At 63.7% G+C, this 17,730-nt stretch overlaps 4 protein-coding genes across 8 annotated transcripts in view; 3 read left to right on the top strand and 1 right to left on the bottom strand.

Moving 5' to 3' along the window:
• The first annotated feature begins 699 nt into the window (after window positions 1-699).
• DOHH (deoxyhypusine hydroxylase) lies at window positions 700-4,213 on the top strand. The gene is made up of 5 exons (XM_080359357.1): window positions 700-832; window positions 1,154-1,478; window positions 1,764-1,840; window positions 2,059-2,296; window positions 3,287-4,213. Exons 2-5 carry the CDS (start codon window positions 1,205-1,207, stop codon window positions 3,601-3,603), a joined length of 906 nt encoding a protein of 301 aa, XP_080215483.1. The 5' UTR covers window positions 700-832; window positions 1,154-1,204; the 3' UTR covers window positions 3,604-4,213.
• A 1,981-nt stretch (window positions 4,214-6,194) lies between these two features.
• Window positions 6,195-7,286, top strand: SMIM44 (small integral membrane protein 44). Its single transcript, XM_080359330.1, has 2 exons — window positions 6,195-6,743; window positions 6,880-7,286. The coding sequence occupies exons 1-2, from the start codon at window positions 6,389-6,391 to the stop codon at window positions 7,101-7,103; spliced, it is 579 nt and encodes a 192-aa protein (XP_080215456.1). The 5' UTR covers window positions 6,195-6,388; the 3' UTR covers window positions 7,104-7,286.
• A 1,449-nt stretch (window positions 7,287-8,735) lies between these two features.
• SMIM24 (small integral membrane protein 24) lies at window positions 8,736-10,193 on the top strand. Its single transcript, XM_080359154.1, has 4 exons — window positions 8,736-8,846; window positions 9,282-9,399; window positions 9,541-9,579; window positions 9,798-10,193. The coding sequence occupies exons 1-4, from the start codon at window positions 8,774-8,776 to the stop codon at window positions 9,883-9,885; spliced, it is 318 nt and encodes a 105-aa protein (XP_080215280.1). The 5' UTR covers window positions 8,736-8,773; the 3' UTR covers window positions 9,886-10,193.
• A 406-nt stretch (window positions 10,194-10,599) lies between these two features.
• The window catches only part of NFIC (nuclear factor I C), a 46,029-nt gene continuing 38,898 nt past the window's right edge, over window positions 10,600-17,730 (bottom strand). For 4 of the 5 annotated variants that reach the window (XM_080359500.1, XM_080359499.1, XM_080359501.1 and 1 more), the window contains one exon: window positions 10,600-16,587. In XM_080359500.1, coding sequence (XP_080215626.1) covers window positions 16,570-16,587 — 18 coding nt within the window. In that variant the 3' untranslated portion in view covers window positions 10,600-16,569. The remainder of the gene's footprint in view (window positions 16,588-17,730) is intronic. The other variant, XR_013923324.1, reaches the window with a different exon arrangement.

Raw genomic sequence — 17,730 nt, 5'->3', positions numbered from 1 at the left:
CTTGTTCTCTTCAGGATCTGAGCGGTCTGGTGGTGTGTTGTGTGCTGTGTAAAGCGGGGTCGGGGCTGGGCGAGGGACAGCGCTGCCTGGGTCTCTCATTCCGAGGGGCACATCTCTGTCCCAAGGCCCCTGCGTCAGGCCAAAACTTAGCGGGAGGCTTGAAATAACGCAAAACCCCTTTGGAGGTGCGAAACTTGCTGCGTAAACACACTCGGGAGGGGAAGGGAAAGCAGCAGCAGAGCAGTGACTTGCTTTGCTGGCACCAGCCGGGGTGAAGTTGCATCTGCAAACGTGCTGCCCCGGGCTGAGCAGCACAGCCCCACATCGCCCTCGCGGCTTTGCTGTGGGAGTCCGTGGCTCAGCCCCGACTGTCCCTCCCCCTCAGCTCCGAGCTCCCCTGGGCTCCCTCCCTGCCTGCGGCGGGAACGCAAAACACGCAGCTCCGCCCCGGCCATCGGCTGAGAATCGCCTGGCTGGACCTGATTCCCCGTGCCGGGGACGCCGCCCGTGCCCGGGCAGCTGCAGCAGCACGGTGCTGGGGGGCGGGGGAACGGCACAGACTCGTCCTGCCCCTTCCCGCGGGGCGGATCGGCTGCAAAGGCCGCGGGGCCGGGGAGGCCGGGGCGCTCCAGGGGGCGCTCCCGGCCTGCGCTCCGCTCACCGCGCATGCGCCGCCACCGACCGCCCCGGCTGCTCCCACTCGGCGGAGGTGGGGAACGGCAGTGCCCGCCCATGGGGGCGCGCTCGGGGCAGCCCCGCCCTCCCCTGCCCGGACGTGCCGTGGTAGGAGCTGCCGGTGCGGTCACGTGAGGGAGCGGCATGGCGGCGCGCGGTGAGTGCGGGACCGGGGCCGGTCGGGTCTCATCTCCGCGGGTTTCGGCCGCGGTTCGGGCCGCTCCCTCCGGCCCGTCATAGCCCGGCGGCGGCGGAACGGGGCCGGGCTGGCGCGTTCGCGGCGGGCGGGTCGTCGGCCACTTCCCGTGGGGTCAGGCCCGGTTGTGCTGGGCCCGCCGGCCCCGGGCCGGGTCTCGCGTGCTGCGCTGGGCCCCCGCGCCGCCCCCTCTGCCCCGGCGTGACGGACCCGCTGGCGGCTGAGGGGCCTCCGGTCTGGGCGGCTGCGGCCAGTGCCCCTGAGCTCCTTCCCCGTGCGCAGGAGTGTGACCGCAGGGAGCCGCACCGGGACCAGATCGCCCCTCTCGGCACCATGGTGACGGAGCAGGAGCTGGACGCCATCGGCCGGACGCTGGTGGACGCGGCGCAGCCCCTGCCCGCCCGGTTCCGGGCGCTTTTCACCCTGCGCAACTTGGGCGGCCGTGCGGCCGTGGGCTGGATCAGCCGGGCGTTCGGGGACAGCTCTGCGCTGCTGAAACACGAGCTCGCCTACTGCCTGGGCCAGATGCAGGACGAGGCGGCCATTCCCGTGCTCCTCGGGGTGCTGGAGGACACCAGCCAGGAGCCCATGGTCAGGCACGAGGCAGGTACGATGGCAGCTCCCGCCGCTGTGCGTCCGGCTCGCGGGTGGGACCTGGGGGTGCTTGGTGTGTCATGGCTTGGAAAACTCTGAGGCATATAACCACTTCACCACGTCCCCCGGCCGGACTGGTTGGCTGAGCCTTCCCCTCCCCCTCCCTGCTGGCCAGGCCGGCTCTGACTGTGTTTGTTTGCCCGGATCAGTCAGTCAGGGGCAAGGCCTTGCTGGAAGACACAGCAGGGTTCTCCGTGCGTGTTCACCTTGATCGCATCCCGACACGTCCTTCCTTCAGGTGAAGCCCTGGGTGCTATTGGGAATCCCGATGTGCTGGATGTCCTGAAACGCTATTCAGAGGATCCTGTGGTTGAGGTGAGGCTCTTGGGGGGCTCATTTCCCCTGGAGTGCAGTGTTGCTGGTCCAGGAGGGTGAAGCTGGTCTCTCCTGGGCAGGCCCTGGCAGTGGACAGGGACCCCACAAGTGGCATCCTGCTGTGTGCTGGTGTCCAGCTGTGGTCAGGAAGCCCTGGGCACCCTCCCAGCACCATATGGTGCCATCCTGCAGCCAGGGCTGTGTCCCCATACCCACAGGTGGCAGAGACGTGTCAGCTGGCGGTGAGGAGGCTGGAGTGGCTGCAGGAGAACAAGCAGGAGCCAGGCAGCAGCCCCTACCTCTCTGTGGATCCTGCCCCCCCTGCCGAGGAGACAGATGTCGCCAAACTCCGCAAAACCCTCCTGGATGAGTCATGCACGCTGTTTGACCGCTACAGAGCCATGTTTGCCCTGCGAAACCTGGGGGGCCAGGCTGCTGTGCTGGCGCTGGCGGATGGTAAGGGCCAGTGAGAGGCTGTCTGCAGTCTCCTTGCTCTAAGTCTGTATAGGTTAATCCAGGATTGGCCCTTCTCAAGTCCAGGGCTGCCAGAGCTGTGGGGCTCCTCTTAAGCTCTTCACATGTTTGTTTCTAGAGCTGCTGTCCACCTGCTTGCTTGCAGGAGCCACATTGCAATGTGCTCTGTGCTTTCTGGTGTTTCACAGCCCCCTCACCATCCTCCAGGGCCCCTCTTTCTCTGGGTCCAGGTGGGTGAGTCTATACTGTTGGCTTGGGACCAAGCAGCCTGACCTGTCTCCTGGTAGGGCCTGTCCCCAGGGTGTCGGAGTCCTGCGCTCCCGTCCTGGGAAGTCAGAGGCTGCCAACCTCGTCATGGGGTTTGGGAATAGCTCTGAAGAGGGCAGTGAATCTCTCTGGAGTGGGGAGGGGACAGACCACAACTCTGGAACTGATTGGACCCATCCCCAGCCTGAGGGAAGAGGACGAGGCTCTCCAGCCACCTGGGATGAGCCGAGGACACGTCTGCACCTTGGGACAAGGTGTGCGGGGATCTGCGAGCTCCCGCTGTGACGGCTCCATCCCACAGCATGGGACGGCTTGAAGCTGTGGCTGTGCTGCCGCGCAGCCCCAAGCACACCGCGCTGGTGGGGCAGAGCCCGTGAGCAGCGCCGGCTCCCCGGGGCCGGCAGGGGTGCTGGCAGCTCTGCTGGGACAGCAGGTGCCACCGTCACAAGAGGGCGTCCCCACACCGCAGAGGCATGGCTGCGGGCAGGTGGTGCCGCGGGTGCCCTGGCTGTGCCGAGTCATGGAGCAGCATGGGACGGGCCTTCCTGTAGCTATTCTGTCCCCTTCCCCAAAAGCCCCCATGGGTCTGGGGTGGCAGCTGCTGGCTCTCACCCCCAGGCCAGCCTGCCCCATTGCATCACTGACTTTTGGGTGGGGAGGCTCTGGCCAAATATCCCCATGCACACTCTTGTCTCCTCCCCGCAGGCCTGCGCTGCAGCAGCGCCCTGTTCCGCCATGAGATCGGCTACGTGCTGGGCCAGATGCAGGATGAGACCTGTGTCCCGCAGCTGACAGCCGCGCTGCGCAGCCGCACCGAGAACCCCATGGTGCGGCACGAGTGCGCCGAGGCCCTGGGCTCCATCGCCCGCCCCTCCTGCCTGGAGACCCTGCGCGCCTTTGCCCACGACGAGGAGCGGGTGGTGCGGGAGAGCTGCGAGGTGGCTCTGGACATGTATGAGTACGAGAACGGCACGCAGTTCCAGTATGCTGACGGGCTCTGCAAGCTGCAGGCCTCTGCCTGAGCCCTGGCTGGGGGGGCACAGGCTGGGGCGCTGCCTCCTGCCCCCCAGGCTGTGCTTTGACGGCCGCCTCCATCCGCGTGGATCTGTGCCTTGCTGTGGTGGAGGAGGAATTGGATTTGCTCTCTGGCACAATTACAGCCACCTTCTCCTTCCAAATCCAGGCTGAGCTGCTACTTGTTCCCCCTCGCCGCCATCCCCCGTTTCCTGGGTCGGCCTCTGTTCCCTGCCAGGATCAGCGGTGCCTGCCCACAGCCTGGCTCGGGGCTTGGACTGGGTGGGCTCCGCTCTGCACGTCGGAGCCTGTTGCAGCTGCGCGGGGCCCGCGGCTGCTCTGGGCTTGTGCTGCCATGGCGGGTCGGCGTGAAACAGCTCCGTGTTTCCTGCTGAGCTGTGCTGGGGGCCAGGGCTGGCTCCAGGCGCCCGCTCCCCTGGGTCATAGCGGTGCGATGCCTCAGAATCGCCTGTGGTGCTGAGCTGGGTCCCTCCTTGCCTCCGTGCCAGAGGAGGTGCTGTGGGTTTGGCCTCTCCTGTCGTGGCAGGCCAGGGCTGCGCTCGCGGCAGCCTTTGTCCTGGGATGGGGGTTGTTTCATTACAAAGTTTGGAAGATTTGGCTGCGCTTGTTCTTTCTGCAGGGAATGGCGCTGCCATAGGGCTTATGGGGTGAGGCAGAGCCTGCCCAGACTTTCCCCCGTGTTTAACCAGACCTGGGAGGGCTGAGGCTGGTGGCTGCTGCCATCACCCAGCGCCCAACCCCCCCGCAGCCCAGCGTGGGCACAGCGGGGCTGGCAGAACACAGTTCTGGTGGGGGGAGCTTCTGTGTGAGTTGAGCTGTGGTTTAGCCCTGACACAAATGTGGGGTGCACCCAGTGCCGCAGGGTCGGACCCCAGCTCCTGGGCTGCCGTAATAGAACCGTACAACAGAAGAACTTAGGTTGGAAAAGACCTTTACGATTGTCATGCCCAACCATAATGCGAGGAGAGAGCATGGGGGGGGCACTGATGGCACAGGGTGACCCTGGCGGGCTCAGGGAGGGGGGCAGATGCTGCCCCCGTGGTGCTGCCCGCAGAGGGGCCGGGGGCCCTGCTGCCCTGCGGGGACTGGCATCCTGCCCATGGGGCTTCTCCTCCTGCCCAGACTCCCTGCAAGTCACTCCTGGGCTCAGTCCTGGGTCCCTAAAGCTGCTGCTGCGGCGCCCCCGGGGCTGTGGTGCAGGGAGCGCCGGCTCTGGCCCAGTTCAGGGCCCCATGGAAGACAGTTTTACTTGAGACCTGACCAGTTTCAACTGTACATGCTTCCTGGAAGTCAGACACCTGCGCCAAGTGCTATGGCCGGGGTCACTGTGTGTGATGTGGAGCATGTCCAGTTCCTCAGCATTGGATACAAAAACCTGGTGTTTTCACACCATTTTGGAGTCTGCAGCTGTTACAGGGCCTTTTACCCCAATTCCCTCATCCTCCGTAGCCGCTGGGTGGTGGGCAGGACCAAGCTGGCACCACCAAGCTTTGGGGCATCTTTGCCCCCTTCTCCGTTCCCCACGGGCGATGGGGCAGGGTGGGGGACGTGCTGTTTCCCCCTTGCTGTGCTATCAGTTGTGAGGCAGCTGCCGGCTGCCCGCTGGGACCTTATCGGTCCGCAGGCTCCGGCATGCTGCCAGCGCCGCTCCCGGGTTTGCCGCTGTGTTTGTCTCACGTATTGCCCTGGTGCTCCAACCCTTGCTCTCTGCTGGTCTCCAGCATCTCCACAGGTGACTCACTCAGACTGCGCAGGTTTGTTTCTAAATCTCTGTGCCTGCATTTTCCTCCGTTCCCTCAAATGCCTTTTAAGCCCAAATTGGAATGAAACTGGCATTTTTGTGGCCAGGATTTGGCCAGGGGCAGCCTGGGCGCAGTAGGGCTGTGATGGGTGCCGGGGTGGAGGAAGGTTTGGGCGCTGAGCCTTGACTTGACGCCGAACCCCACGGGCACCCTCGTCGCTCCCTGGCCGACCCAGCCCGGGAAGGGTTCGGGGTTTTTTCGGGACTGCTGCTGGTCCGGGACAAACCCCGCGCCCTCCCGCTGCGGAGGGCGTCGCTTTCAGGGGGCGCCTGCACCCCGCGCCCCTCTGCAGGCGGCTCCCCCGGGAGGGGCGATGCTGGGCACCAGGCCGCTGCAATGCACTGGCCAGCGCGAAGCTCTGGGAAGGTGACAGTCCCCGCTCTGGACTCTGCACAGCAAAGGGGGCCCAGCAGGACCCCCCCCCAGCACAGGGCTGTGGCTCCATCGCCATCACCTCCTGGCTCAGGGGCTGCTGTGTCCTGGCTGCTGCCAGGATTTAACACCATCTGCTTGGGGGATCTGGCCTGCAGAGGGATTTAACTGAGCTGCAGAAGGGGGGCGGCTCAGGGCGTCCCTCCCCACCCCTGCCTCCCCACCCCTGCCTCCCCACCCCTGCCTCCCCACCCCTGCCTCCCCATCCCTGCCTCCCCATCCCTGCCTCCCCATCCCTGCCTCCCCATCCCTGCCTCCCCATCCCTGCCTCCCCATCCCTGCCTCCCCATCCCTGCCTTCGGGCTTCTCCAGCCACAGACGATCCCCCGCTCCCACTGGACGGAGGTACCTGCGGTGCTGCCAGGGGAGCAGATTCGGGGGACCCTGGGCCGTGCCAGAGCCCGCTGGTCCCCCCTGTGCTGAGCCCGCGGGGCCGGGCCTGGATTAGCCAGCGCTAAGCTCCTTCCCGCAGACGCTCTGTCCTTGGGCGGCAGCGGGCGAGCGGTGCTGCCACCAGGCATGGGCACCCGCTGTCCCCATGAGCTGCCGGCACCGAGGAGCCTTTGCCAACCCTGATGCCGCTTCTCCCCTGTGGCCCCTCACGTGGCAGCAGCTTTGGGGGCTCCGGGCCGGGGTGCGGGGGCAGCTGGCGATGGCCATGGCAGGGAGCACCCCCCTCCCCGGCAGCGGGGGGACCTGGGGGTCACGGCACTTGCTGCAGTCGCCCCCCGAGGAGGATGAGGTGCTGTATGTGGACTACAAACCCCCTGCCCTGGACAGCATCCGCCTGCCCCGCTATGTGCTGTACCTTGTGATGGCGGCCACCCTGGTGCTGGTGGTGGCGTACGCCATCGTGGGGCACCTCATCAAGGACCTGGTGCATGACTTCGCCGGTGAGTGCTGCCCAGAGCGGGGCTGAGCTTTGAGGCTCCTTATGGGGCTGGGTGAGGGCAAGGGGAGGACCCCCAAACCCAGAGCCTTTGCCGTGGCGGGGATGTGCTGCTGATGGCTCCGTCTCTGCTTGCGCAGACTGGGCGTTCGGGCCCAAGCTGGAGGAGGAGAAGGCGGTGGTGGCCGAGGGGACCGCGCTGGAGGTGGAGTGGCTGGAGGAAGACTGGGTGCCGGCAGAGGGGAAGCCGGAGGGTGGAGGTGCCGGTGCCCTGCCCGGCATGGACATCCCGCCAGGGCTGCTCGGCACCACCCCGCGCAGCTCCATCTCCTTCGCCGACTCCCACAAGAAGACGTTTTTCTAGGGCCAGGGGACCCCCCTGCTGTTGCCAGACCCCGCAGCCATGGCCGGCCATCGGGTCACAGCATGGCCCTGGGCCCATTCTGGACACAGGAATGACACTGCCCAGTGCTGGCATGTGGCTTAACCATCCTCAGCACAGCCCCACACGCTTATTTTGGGGCTGCTGTCGCTGCCCCCCAATAAAGCTGCCTGCCCCAGCCCTGCTCGCTCACCCTTTAGCCAGGTGTGGGCACGGGAACATGGCAGCCTGGGACACCCTGACCCTGCCTGGGGACAGCAGAGCCCTGCGGTGGAGCGGCACTGGCCTCCAGGCACAGGGAGGGGTACACGTTTGGGGGCACACGTGGGTACGTAAAGGTGGGTGCTCCGGGGTGCAGACCCCTGGCAGGCGGGCACAGCCTGGGTGTGGGTGCAGGGGGCACGGACACGGGTGCGTGCACACGCACCCCCCACACACCCCCACACATACCCCTGCAGGGAGATCCACGTCAGCACACCCGTGTGCAGATACATGGGGAGGGAAGGGCGGACGGACGGACAGACAGCTGTCTGTGTGCTGAAGCTGGATTTGCCCCTGCCCGCTGGCCCCCTCAGTGCACTGTGCCCCTCCCATTGGGACAGAACCCAGTGGCACCCACAACTGCCCTCAGAGCCCATCCTGGGGGACAGAGCATCCATGAGCCCCACTTGGGCTCTGGGTGGGGAACCGGGATGGGATATGGGCAACGTGGCTGGGCCACCATGTGCCTCTGGTGGGGATACTGTCCCCATGTCCCCGGGCTCATTCTCCACCCCTTGGGGAACCGCCATGGGCAGGATGGTCCTGACAAAGCCCACGGGCTCTCTCTGGGGTGCCCGCCACCCTATGCCTCAGTTTCCCCTGTGCCCGGGCGGGTGGGGGCTGTGAGGCGAAGCGGAGCAGCTCACCCTTCCAAGGTCTCGCTGATAACACCGTTAATATTTATCTCTTCACCGTATCCAGGCACTCCCCGGGCACGTGTTGGGCTCCTGCCGGCACCAGCCATCACACCTGGGCCCCAGCTGGCCTGGCCTGGGCCGGGGTGGAGCCGGGGGGCCTGGCGCTGTGCACCCCTCGTGCTGCCCCATCCCCACCGTGCGGCCGAGCAGGGGCCATGTCTGTGGGGATGGGACACTGGCCTGGATCCGCCAGCGGGGACAGTGGTGCCCATGGGCAGACGGGAGAGACTGGGACGGGGCAGCAGGCAGGCTGGGCACTCCGTACATCTGTCTGGCCTGCCACCCACACATCTGTCCGTTCATCCACCCACCCACCTGCTCATGCAGCCATCTGTCCCTCCAAACACCCACCTGCCCGTCCATCTGCCCCCGCATCCACTCACCCACTCGGGGCTGGTGGACCCAGCCCTGGGCGTGGGGCTGCCGCTGCGGCCCCGAGGTGGTGGCTGTTGGCTGCCGCAGGGGCTGGTGGCTGAGCCAGGGGAGAGGTGCCACCTCCCCAGGGTTATGGGAGCCATGTTGCCATGGAGCTTGGTGGCACTTGTCCTCTTGAGCCCAATAAAAGCCGCCCGTTGGCCCTGGGTGCAGAGAGCGGTGCCCGCACTCTGCACCAGCAGCCGCGCAGGAGAGGAGCCCAGCTCTGGGTGCACGATCCGGCCGTGCCCCAGCTCCCTCTGCCATCGCCGCCCAAAAATGCCGAGGACCTTGCAGCCCCTCTCGCTCCTGGTCCTGCTTGTCCTCGCCGCCCCCATCCGTGGACAGGCCGGTAGGTGTCCCCGTGCCCCCACGAGTCCCTGCGCCCCGGTGCCCTTAGGGGGGTGGCCATGCCCGCCCCAGGGCACCGGATCGGCACCTGGGAGACCTTCCCAGTAGGACCAGTGCCTGGCAGCAGCCGTTCTGGGGGCAGAGCAGGAAGGTTCGGGGGCATCTGCTGCCCCCAGTGCCCTTCCCCTTGCTGGGTTCCCCTGTGCTCTGCCAGGGACAGGGTGGCTGTGTCGGGGGTGGCTTCCTCAGCACCCAGGGGACAGTGGGGAGGGTGAGGAGTGTCTGCTGATGTCCCCTGGTGTCTTGTGTCCCCTGGTGCCTGGCTTGGCACAACTAGGACCCTGTGCCATGGGATGGGGGTCCTGTCTTCTGCAGGACGGGGTTTGCCTGCAGCCATCCCTGTCCCTGTCCTCACCCCCGTCCTCCTGCCATGCAGGCACTGGCCCCAAGGTGCTGCAGCCCTGGCTCGTCGGCCTTACGGCCGTTGTTGTCTTCCTCTTCATCGTCTTTGTGCTCCTGCTCGCCAACCGGCTCTGGCAGATCAGGATGCGCAGGTGGGTCACTGCGGTGGGGACACGTCCCGCACCCCCCGCAGCGGGGGCTGCCGGCCCAGGGGCCCACGAGCCCGAGAGCAGGGTGCTGCAGGGCGGGGATGGGCCCCCCGGGCACCCCTCACTCCTCCTCTCCCCCCGCAGGAAGCAGAGCAGGCTCCAGGAGACCCTGGGCGCTGACAGGTACGGCAGCCCCGGCACTGCGGGGCGGGCACTGGGCCCCCTGTCCTGGCCTCGGTTTCCCGCTGGGACGGTTGCGTGCTGGCGGTGCCGTGCACAGCCCAGCAGTGCCGTGCGTGGCCCGGCGTGCCCTCGGCACAGCAGATGGTGATGCCGCAGGGGAACGGGCCGGGGTGCCCCGTGGGGGTGGCCATGCCTTGTTGATGCCCCTCTCCCAGCAGGCTGGAGCACGTCAGCCATGTCAACCTGGCAGCCAAGAAGGACAGTGATGAGGAGAGCGAGGAGCAGAGCAAGGCCACGTCCTTCTGAGGTGGCGGCCGCGCGCAGCCCACCCAGGGCGCAGCGCCAGGGCTCCCCCATCGGGCGCTGCACCTCAGCCCCGTCCACGGGGCGCGGACCCACGCTGCGCCTTGCAGGGCGGCCGCAGGGCGGGAGGTGCCGTGGCGGACCCGGCTGCCTCCAAGACCAGGCGTGGATCGATCGCACACTGGAGTGGATCAGGAACGGCGGCGGCTGGGGACAGGAGCAGGGCCCCCACTGCACCTCCCATGACGGGGCCAGAAGGGGGTCCTGCCCGTGCGGGTAGTGTGTGTCCCTGGCTGTACCCCAGTAAAGGTCCCCAGCCTGCCTTGTCATCACGTGTCTGGTGTCACCCTGCTGGGCATGGGGCTGTCCTGTGGCTCCCGTGGGGCTCCACACCCTCAGGAGGGGCCCCCAGTGCCACCCCCTGCCTTGAGAGTGCTGGATGAGGGGGCATCCATGAGCGCCACTGGGGCAGGGGCCAATGGCAGGCTTCTGGCATGTGACAAGCTGCCGGGTCTCAGTGACCTGGGCACAGCCAACAGCCCATGCCCGGCCATGTCACCGCCCCCGACGCGCCCTGACCCGGGCGTCCCGCCCCACGTCCCGCGGTACTTGGGCACCAATGGGTGTCACGGGGGACTGGGGGCTGCTGGGGGGAGCGTCCGGCCTTGGGACCCCCAGCTGTGCTGAGCAGCTCTTCAGGATGCGGACGATGGGGACGATGGGGACGATGGAGACTGCAGGGCTGGTGCACAGGTTGGGCCCGTGATGTCATATGGGTGAGGGCAGTGATGTCACATGCATGAGGTGGTGACATCGTGCGGACAAGATCTTGATGTAGAGGTGACGGCAGCGCCGCGTCCCCACGTGAGCCCAAGGCTGCACCCACTCGGGCCCCGTCCCTGCGTGTCCCCTCTGGCCCCTCCCAGGTCCCTGGCTCAGCGCCCCCCCCAGGCCACGAGCACCCATGGGTGGGCGTCCCCCCTCCAGGGTGATGGGCACCCATTGCCTGGCACGGCTGTGCTCCAGTACCCCCAGTGTCCCCAGTGCCCCCCAGTGCCCCCAGTGCTCCCCGCGTCAGGGACACCCAGTCCCTAGGCTGGGCGTCGTGCCTCAGTTTCCCGGGCAGCGAAGGAGGCGGGAGGCGGGCTGGAGTTGAAGCATAGCTTGTTTAATTTTTATACATTTTTTTGTTTGTCTTTTTTTTTCCTTTTATTTTTTTTTTGTGTCAGTTTTTTGTTTTTTGTTTTTTTCTTCTTTTTTGTCTCTTTTTCTCTTTTTTGCATAGGGGAAGGGGGGAAAAAAAAACAAAAACAAAACCAAAACAACAACAAAACAAAAAAAAAAAAAGAAAAACCAAAAACAAACCCCCAGAAAAAAAACCCAAAATAAAACAAAACAAAAGAAACATAGCGAAACAAAAAAGAAAACGAAAATAAACCCCAATCCATAGTCACGGTCAGTAACTGGTATGTAGGCGGGAGCGGCGGCTATCGGTAATGGCTGCGTACAATGGTATAATCAAATATCGTGAAGCACCAGGGGGGCGAGTGGGGGCTCGGGGGGTCATGCAGGGGCTGGGGGGGACACAGCCAGGGGGTCCCGGCCCCGGCTCGCGGCCCTGGTGCGCTCGGCGGGTGTGTAACGGCTGCGGCAAGCGAGAAGCGAGAATCGGCTAACTAGTAAAATATAACTGCGCGGGGGGCAGCACCCAGCGCCCCGCGGGGCGGGAGGGGGGACCCCCTGAAAAGGCGGGCGGGGGCAGCCGGCGGCGCGGAGGCACTGCGGCGGGATTTTTGGTATGGGTGTGAGTCGTGGTCCTGCCGGCTGCCGCCTCGACACCTTTTTGGGGCGGTTTCTCTCCTTTTGCCGCTCTTTGTCCGGGGTGGGGGCGTCCCCGCCTCCGCGGGCGCTGCTGCGGGGGCACCGCGGGCGCTGCCCCCCCGGGCGGCGGGAGCCCCGGGACAGGACCCGGGACAGAAAGCAGCAATTCCCAACTCAGAGTACAAAAGAAAACAACAAAAGAAACAAAACAACAACAAACAAGACACATTTTTATATATATATATATATGGGATTTTATATATATATATATATTTTTATATATATATATATATATTTCTTTGCGCTTTAAAGTACCTTAACTGTGTGTTGGCCCGCAGGGACCTGTGCCCACCTCCGGCCCCTGCAGCCCCATATATATATATGTGGAGATATATATATATATATGTACAGGTTATTTTTTTTTTATTTATTTATAGGTCACAAGGACTATTTTTAATTAATTTCTTAAACCGACAAGCCTGACTAAAAACCCTCTAGGAAAGACTGTAGTGCATGAAACCCCCGAAGGCCCCCGGGCGCAGTGATTGTCGAGCGGACCCCCCGCGTCCCCCCGGAGCACCCGCGGTCACGGGGTCCCCTCCTGCGCTGCGCCCCCCAACTGTGGTCACCGAGCCCAGAGGCCGCGAGGGGATAAAAAAAGGGGAGAACGATAAAAACAACACAATAAAATTAGTGGTCGTCCCCGTTCCCGCGCGGCCGGAGCCCCCGGGGGGTCTGGGGGGGTTGCATATTCCCTTTGGGCAGAGCTGGGGGTGCAGCCCCGGGGTGGGGGGGTGGGGGGAGCAGTGCAAAGACCCGGGGGAGCTCCCGGATCCCCAAGGGAAAGCTGCGGCCCGACCCCCCCACTGCCGCTTTCAGGGCTGGGGGAGCGTCCAGTTGATTATTAATAGTTTTTTTGCTATTTTTTTTTTGTTTTTAACATGTTTTAAGGTGCTTTTCTTGCCAAGGGCGGGTTTTGGGGCTCGGCCGTGCTGCGGGGCCCTGGGGTAAAGGCAGCGGAGTGGGGGGGCCGGAGGGGGCCGGGGGTTCCTCGGCAGGGCCAGGCCCAGGGGCGCCCGCGCCCCTCGCCCCCCGGACCCGTCTCGCTGGGTTGGCCGGGGGGTGCCCGGGTGCCCCCGCTGCCGCTCCCTGCTCACCACTGACCATGCCTTTTGCATCTTGTTTGTTCGGTTTTGTTTTGCTTTGAGCTGATCCTGTCCTGGCCTTAAAACCATTCTTTTTTTTACATTTTCATATATATATATATACATTTTTTTAAATTCTATTTGTTAATTTCTTTCCCCCGCTGCACGCTGACCTCCTGCTCTCCACGCTGCATCGTCCTTGCAGAAATCAATACTGCACCTTGCATAAGGGTCTCCCAAGGATGTTCCCCCGCCCTGTGGGACCCCCAACAAACTGCACCAGCGGGCGAGACCCCAGTGGGACACGGGGATGGGACCCCCCCCAAATAATACTTTTGGACACCAAAAAAGAAAATAAAATAGTTGGTGACAACGTTTCTTCGTTACAAAGCAGCAGCGACACGCGGCGCCACCGCCCGTTGGTGCCACCCACCCATCGGTGTCACCGCCCGTCGGTGCCGAGACCCACACGGGTCCGCAGCCCGGGGCTGGGGGTCTCTCTGCAGCTGGTGGGATGCTTGGGATTTAAGGCAAATTCTGGATTTTTGGGGGGTGTCAGGACCCCACTTGGCGGTTGGCGCAGCCGGGAACAGACCAAGTGAGGGCGAGAGGGACCCTCGGCACGTCCCCGGCTGCGCCAGCCAGACCCGCAGGTGAAGCCGATGGGGATGGAGGTGGGGGGGCTGCGACTCCCCCGACACCAGCCCGGGGGGGCACAGCTACATTCACACGGTTCCATTCCTGTCACAAGAGCAGCTGGACTCAGCCCTCCTGGCCCTGCGCCCCTTCAATACCAATTAAAAAGGGTGGGGTCCCCTAAAGGGGGGGGAGAGGAGGGGGGGCTGCTGTGGACCCCCATTAGAGCTCAGCCATGGGGGGCTCCATCCCCAGTCCTCCCCACGGGGACCCCGACCGCATCCTCGTCCATCCCACCACGCCCGGACGCCTGGGTTCCCCCAAGCACCACTGGGGGGCTGTGACCGGGGGTGGGAGCCCCGTCGCCGCCCGCCTCGCTGCCTTTGGTTGCTGTCAGCAGAAACATAACATAAAAACCCCCCAAAAAAAGGGAAAGAAGAAAAAAAAAAACCCAACAAAACAAAAAGAAAAAGAGAGAGGCAAAGCAAACGGGTGGCTGGACCCCCCCCCAGCCCCCGGCCAGGCCCCCCCTCGCCGAGCGGCTATTGCATATTCCGGTGTGTTGGCGCAGAGGATGCATCGGTATTACCAACTGGAAGACATTTCTGAGGGGGAAATCGGTTACAAAATAATAATAATAGAGAGAAAAGGGACTTTTCCGGCCGAGAAGAAGCCATGCAGGAGCGGGGGCGGCCGCCCCGCCCCGGGAGCCCCGGGCATGCAGCGACTCCCTCGCGCTGATATCGGGTCCAGTAATACTTAGTCTCCGAAGGCAAGGCACATCATGTGGTATAAAATTTCGTGCAAATTAGGAAAACATGGATTGTTTGGTTTTTTTTTTTTCTCGCGTGTTGTTTTTTTTTTGTGGCCTTTTTTTTCTTTTATACAGATTTTTTTCCTCTTTTTCTGTGGTTGCTGAAGGGGAGGGTAGAGCCGGTTAATACAGTCTGCCATGCACAGCGTCAGCCGTCCGCGGCTGGTCGAGCCAGGTCACCAGGTCCTGTTAAAGCACCATGCACTTTATTTGTCTTTTTTTTTGTCTTTTTCTTTTTTTTTTTTTTTTTTAACGTGTTTCTTTTCTCAGATTTTTTTTTTTATAAAAACAGGTTTCCCTCTCCGCCAAGCGCCTTTTTTTTGTTTTCTCATTTTTGGTGGGTTTTCTCCATTTCTTGTCCTTTTTGGATGATGTTTGTGTCTCCCGGGATTTCAGCGTCAGCCCTTTCCTGTGCGGTGCCGCGGGCGGGCAGGATCCGGCCTCGCCGGGGAGCGGGGATGGGGGATGCGGTGCCGGTGGTCCATGGGGCGGCTGTGGGGCCAGGATGGGGGCCAGGCGGGTGGCGGCGGTGGCCTCAGTGACATCCCCTGCTCCCGGACGTCCCAAGGTGGCTTCTCTCTGTCAGAACCTGCGGGGCGTCCCCCGGGGTGTGGGGACAGGCCTGGGACCGCTCTCCTCTGTGGCCGCCACCATCTTGTTGACGATGCCGGGTGCCTTCGTCGCTTCCTCCTCCTCACCCCGGCCGCTGCGTGGGTCCCTCTGCGCTAAGGCACGTCCCCGAGTCTCCATCCCGGCCGCGTCACCATCCGTGGGACGGGGGCGGCCAGGGGCTCCTGCAGCGCTGCCCCGGCCGCGGCTCCTTCGGGGTGCGGTTCAGGCACTTGACGCAGGGCCGGGGCTCCGTGGGGCCGGCTCTGCCCTCGCTCTCGCTCCGACTCCTTTTCTCCATCCTTTTGTATTAAAAAAAAAAACCCAAAAACCAAAAAAAACCCCAAAACCCCAAAGCAGCCATCCCAGCAAGCCAGTGCTGGGGGCTCCAGCTCGTCCCCTTGTCCTTCTCCTCCTCCTTTTTTCTGATTTTTTTTTCTTTTTTTTTTTGATGATTCCCTCTTAAAAGTGCATTTCCTACAAAATGTGCAACACGAGCGCACCCTCTCCTCGCCATCCACCTGGTACCTGTCCACAGGAATGCATAGCTCAGACACATGGACACACGCCCCTGCCACGGCCCCGCGGGCCCCCCGGCATGGGGACATGCAGGGGAGACAGGGACACACGTGGGGACACGCGGGGCTGGGGCCGGTGCACACAGGGGGTGAGGAAGGTGCTGAAGAGCAACGGTGACCACTGCCCTGGCCTGGTGGTGGCAGCCTGGGTCCCGCTGGGGCTGTGGCAGGAGTGTCCCCACACCGTGTCCCCACCGGGAAGCGGGGTGCCACTGCCACAGTGACCGCCCCAGCTGTGCCCACGCGTCCTCTGTGGCCCCAAACCCCGCTCCTGTGACACTCGTTGTGCCAAGCTGAGCCGGCCATCATGTCACCTCACCACCGTGTCACCACATCACCGTGTCACCGCAGCACGGCGTCACCCATCCCATGGCGCTTTCACGGCAGCGGCATCACTGCTGCCGCATCTGGCGGGAAGTCCCTCACCCGCGGTGCCGCTGCCCCTGCACCCCCCGGCCCGGGGACCATCCAAAAGTCTGTGTGGGGTGCGGGAGGGGGACGTGGGGGGATGCGGTGGGGAGGGGGTTGTTCATTTTTACTCACATAGAGGCAAGAATGGGAGAGTCAAGAGCAGTTTGTACATCCAGCCGCCGGTGAGCGGCCGGCCGGGCTCCGGCGCCGCAGCCCCGCTGCCGCTCGGGGGCCATCGCTGGCACGAGCTGCGTCAGGTCTCGGCGCAGCGCTGGATGACGGGGCAAGTCATAGTGTTTCTTTGTTTCTTGCTTTTATCCTTTTGTCTTGTTTTTCGGTTTGCTGTGGTTTTTGTTTTTGTTTTCCGGTTCCTTGTTTTCTGGCATATCGCTGGGGTGGGGGGAAGGTCCTCCTGGCGTGGATTGTTGTTTTGTTTGTTTTTGTTTTGTTTTGTTTCTTTTAAAAAAAAAAGTTTGACCCTTTTCCTTCTTTCTTTCCCTCGCTCTTTCCTCCGGGTGTGGGTTTTGCTTGTCGTCGTTGTCGTCATTATCATCGTGAGTCTGCGCTCTCCGTCGTCACCGCAAGGCTGGGCCTGGTGCTCGGGGACGGGGATGTTCCTCTGGGGGTGCCTAAAGCAGAGGAGAAGGGAGGCGAAGGGGCGGCACAGCGGCGGTTATCCGAGGTACCAGGACTGCCGGGAGAGAAGAGAGAGGCTGGCGTTAGCGCTGTGAGCTGCGGACTCACTCAGTGCACCTGGCGTGTCGCCCCCGCCCCGACACAGCTGTCCCCACGCTGTCCCCCTGCCCAGCTCGCCCTGCTGCCCTGCGCGGGGCTGGCGGCCCCACTCCTGCACGGAGTTTGTCAGTCCTCTGCACCGCCGCCACTCGTGTCTCCCTTGGTGGCTGGTCCCTCTGCACCTCCACAGCGCAGGCGATGCTCCCCAGGGAATGGTGCTGTCTGGGGACAGGCTGGGGGTGACAGGGCTGAGGACCCCTCGGGGTGGCCCCCTGCCACCCTCCTGTTTTCTCCCCACCCAGCCCCAAGTTCAAGTTCGTCCACGATTACCTCATGTCTGGTTTCTGTTGGCAACGAGACAGCTCAAGGCCGCGGCTTCCCTTAACCCTTCGCGGCCCTGCCACATATGACCTGAAAGCTGCAGGTCTCAGCTACTCCTCCCAGGGACACAGGACACCACTTTCTTTCCCCCGTGCCTCAGTTTCCCCACGTAGAGCATCCTTGAGCCCTAGAGAGGCTCCCAGAGTGTGACTAGACACGTGCACACAGAGACAGGGACCCTGGGGTCCTGGGGCTGCGAGCAGCTGTGACACTCGGGGGCTTGAGGCTGCAGGGACCCCAGCATCCTGCTCCCCTGGGGCTCTCCCGCTGCTGCCCCATGTCTCCTCTTTAGGGACCCAAAGGCTCCAGGGTGCCCACCCCACTGTGCTCTGCCTATGAGTAGGATTGGGGAAACCAAGGCAGGGCAGGGGGTGTTGCCAGAGCTGGGCCCCCAGTGCTTGCCCCCTGCAATGGCACAGCACCCTCGGGTGCCCCATGGCACAGTTGGTGGTCCCAAGTGCTCACATCCTGGCACAGAACAGCACCCCTGGGTGCACTATGGCACAGCTCTGTGCCCTGAGCACTCACTCTCAGTGGGTGCAGCACCCTGGGGTGCTCCTGGCACGGCGCCAACCAGACACCCATCCCCTGCCCCGGCACCGGCGGCACCTCCGCGCAGGGCTGCAGCCTCCGGAGCTGCCCCCACTGGGACCACTGAGGCCGGTCAACTCAAATCACAAGCGAGGCGAGGTGCTGGCACTCCTGCCCTGGCCCACGG

The sequence above is a fragment of the Nesoenas mayeri genome (assembly GCF_963082525.1).
Source record: "Nesoenas mayeri genome assembly, chromosome: 25".
Taxonomy (NCBI): domain Eukaryota; kingdom Metazoa; phylum Chordata; class Aves; order Columbiformes; family Columbidae; genus Nesoenas; species Nesoenas mayeri.
Note: the sequence above shows the minus strand (reverse complement) of the source record. Positions and strands in the feature narration are given on the sequence as shown.

Coding starts and splice junctions, on each gene's coding strand:
- SMIM24 (XM_080359154.1), top strand. CDS start 8,774: ATGCCGAGGACCTTGCAGCCCCTCTCGCTCCTGGTCCTGCTTGTCCTC. Junction 8,847..9,281: donor CCCCATCCGTGGACAGGCCG/GTAGGTGTCCCC, acceptor CCTGCCATGCAG/GCACTGGCCCCAAGGTGCTG. Junction 9,400..9,540: donor TGGCAGATCAGGATGCGCAG/GTGGGTCACTGC, acceptor CTCCCCCCGCAG/GAAGCAGAGCAGGCTCCAGG.
- SMIM44 (XM_080359330.1), top strand. CDS start 6,389: ATGAGCTGCCGGCACCGAGGAGCCTTTGCCAACCCTGATGCCGCTTCT. Junction 6,744..6,879: donor CCTGGTGCATGACTTCGCCG/GTGAGTGCTGCC, acceptor CTGCTTGCGCAG/ACTGGGCGTTCGGGCCCAAG.
- DOHH (XM_080359357.1), top strand. CDS start 1,205: ATGGTGACGGAGCAGGAGCTGGACGCCATCGGCCGGACGCTGGTGGAC. Junction 1,479..1,763: donor CATGGTCAGGCACGAGGCAG/GTACGATGGCAG, acceptor TCCTTCCTTCAG/GTGAAGCCCTGGGTGCTATT. Junction 1,841..2,058: donor CAGAGGATCCTGTGGTTGAG/GTGAGGCTCTTG, acceptor CCATACCCACAG/GTGGCAGAGACGTGTCAGCT.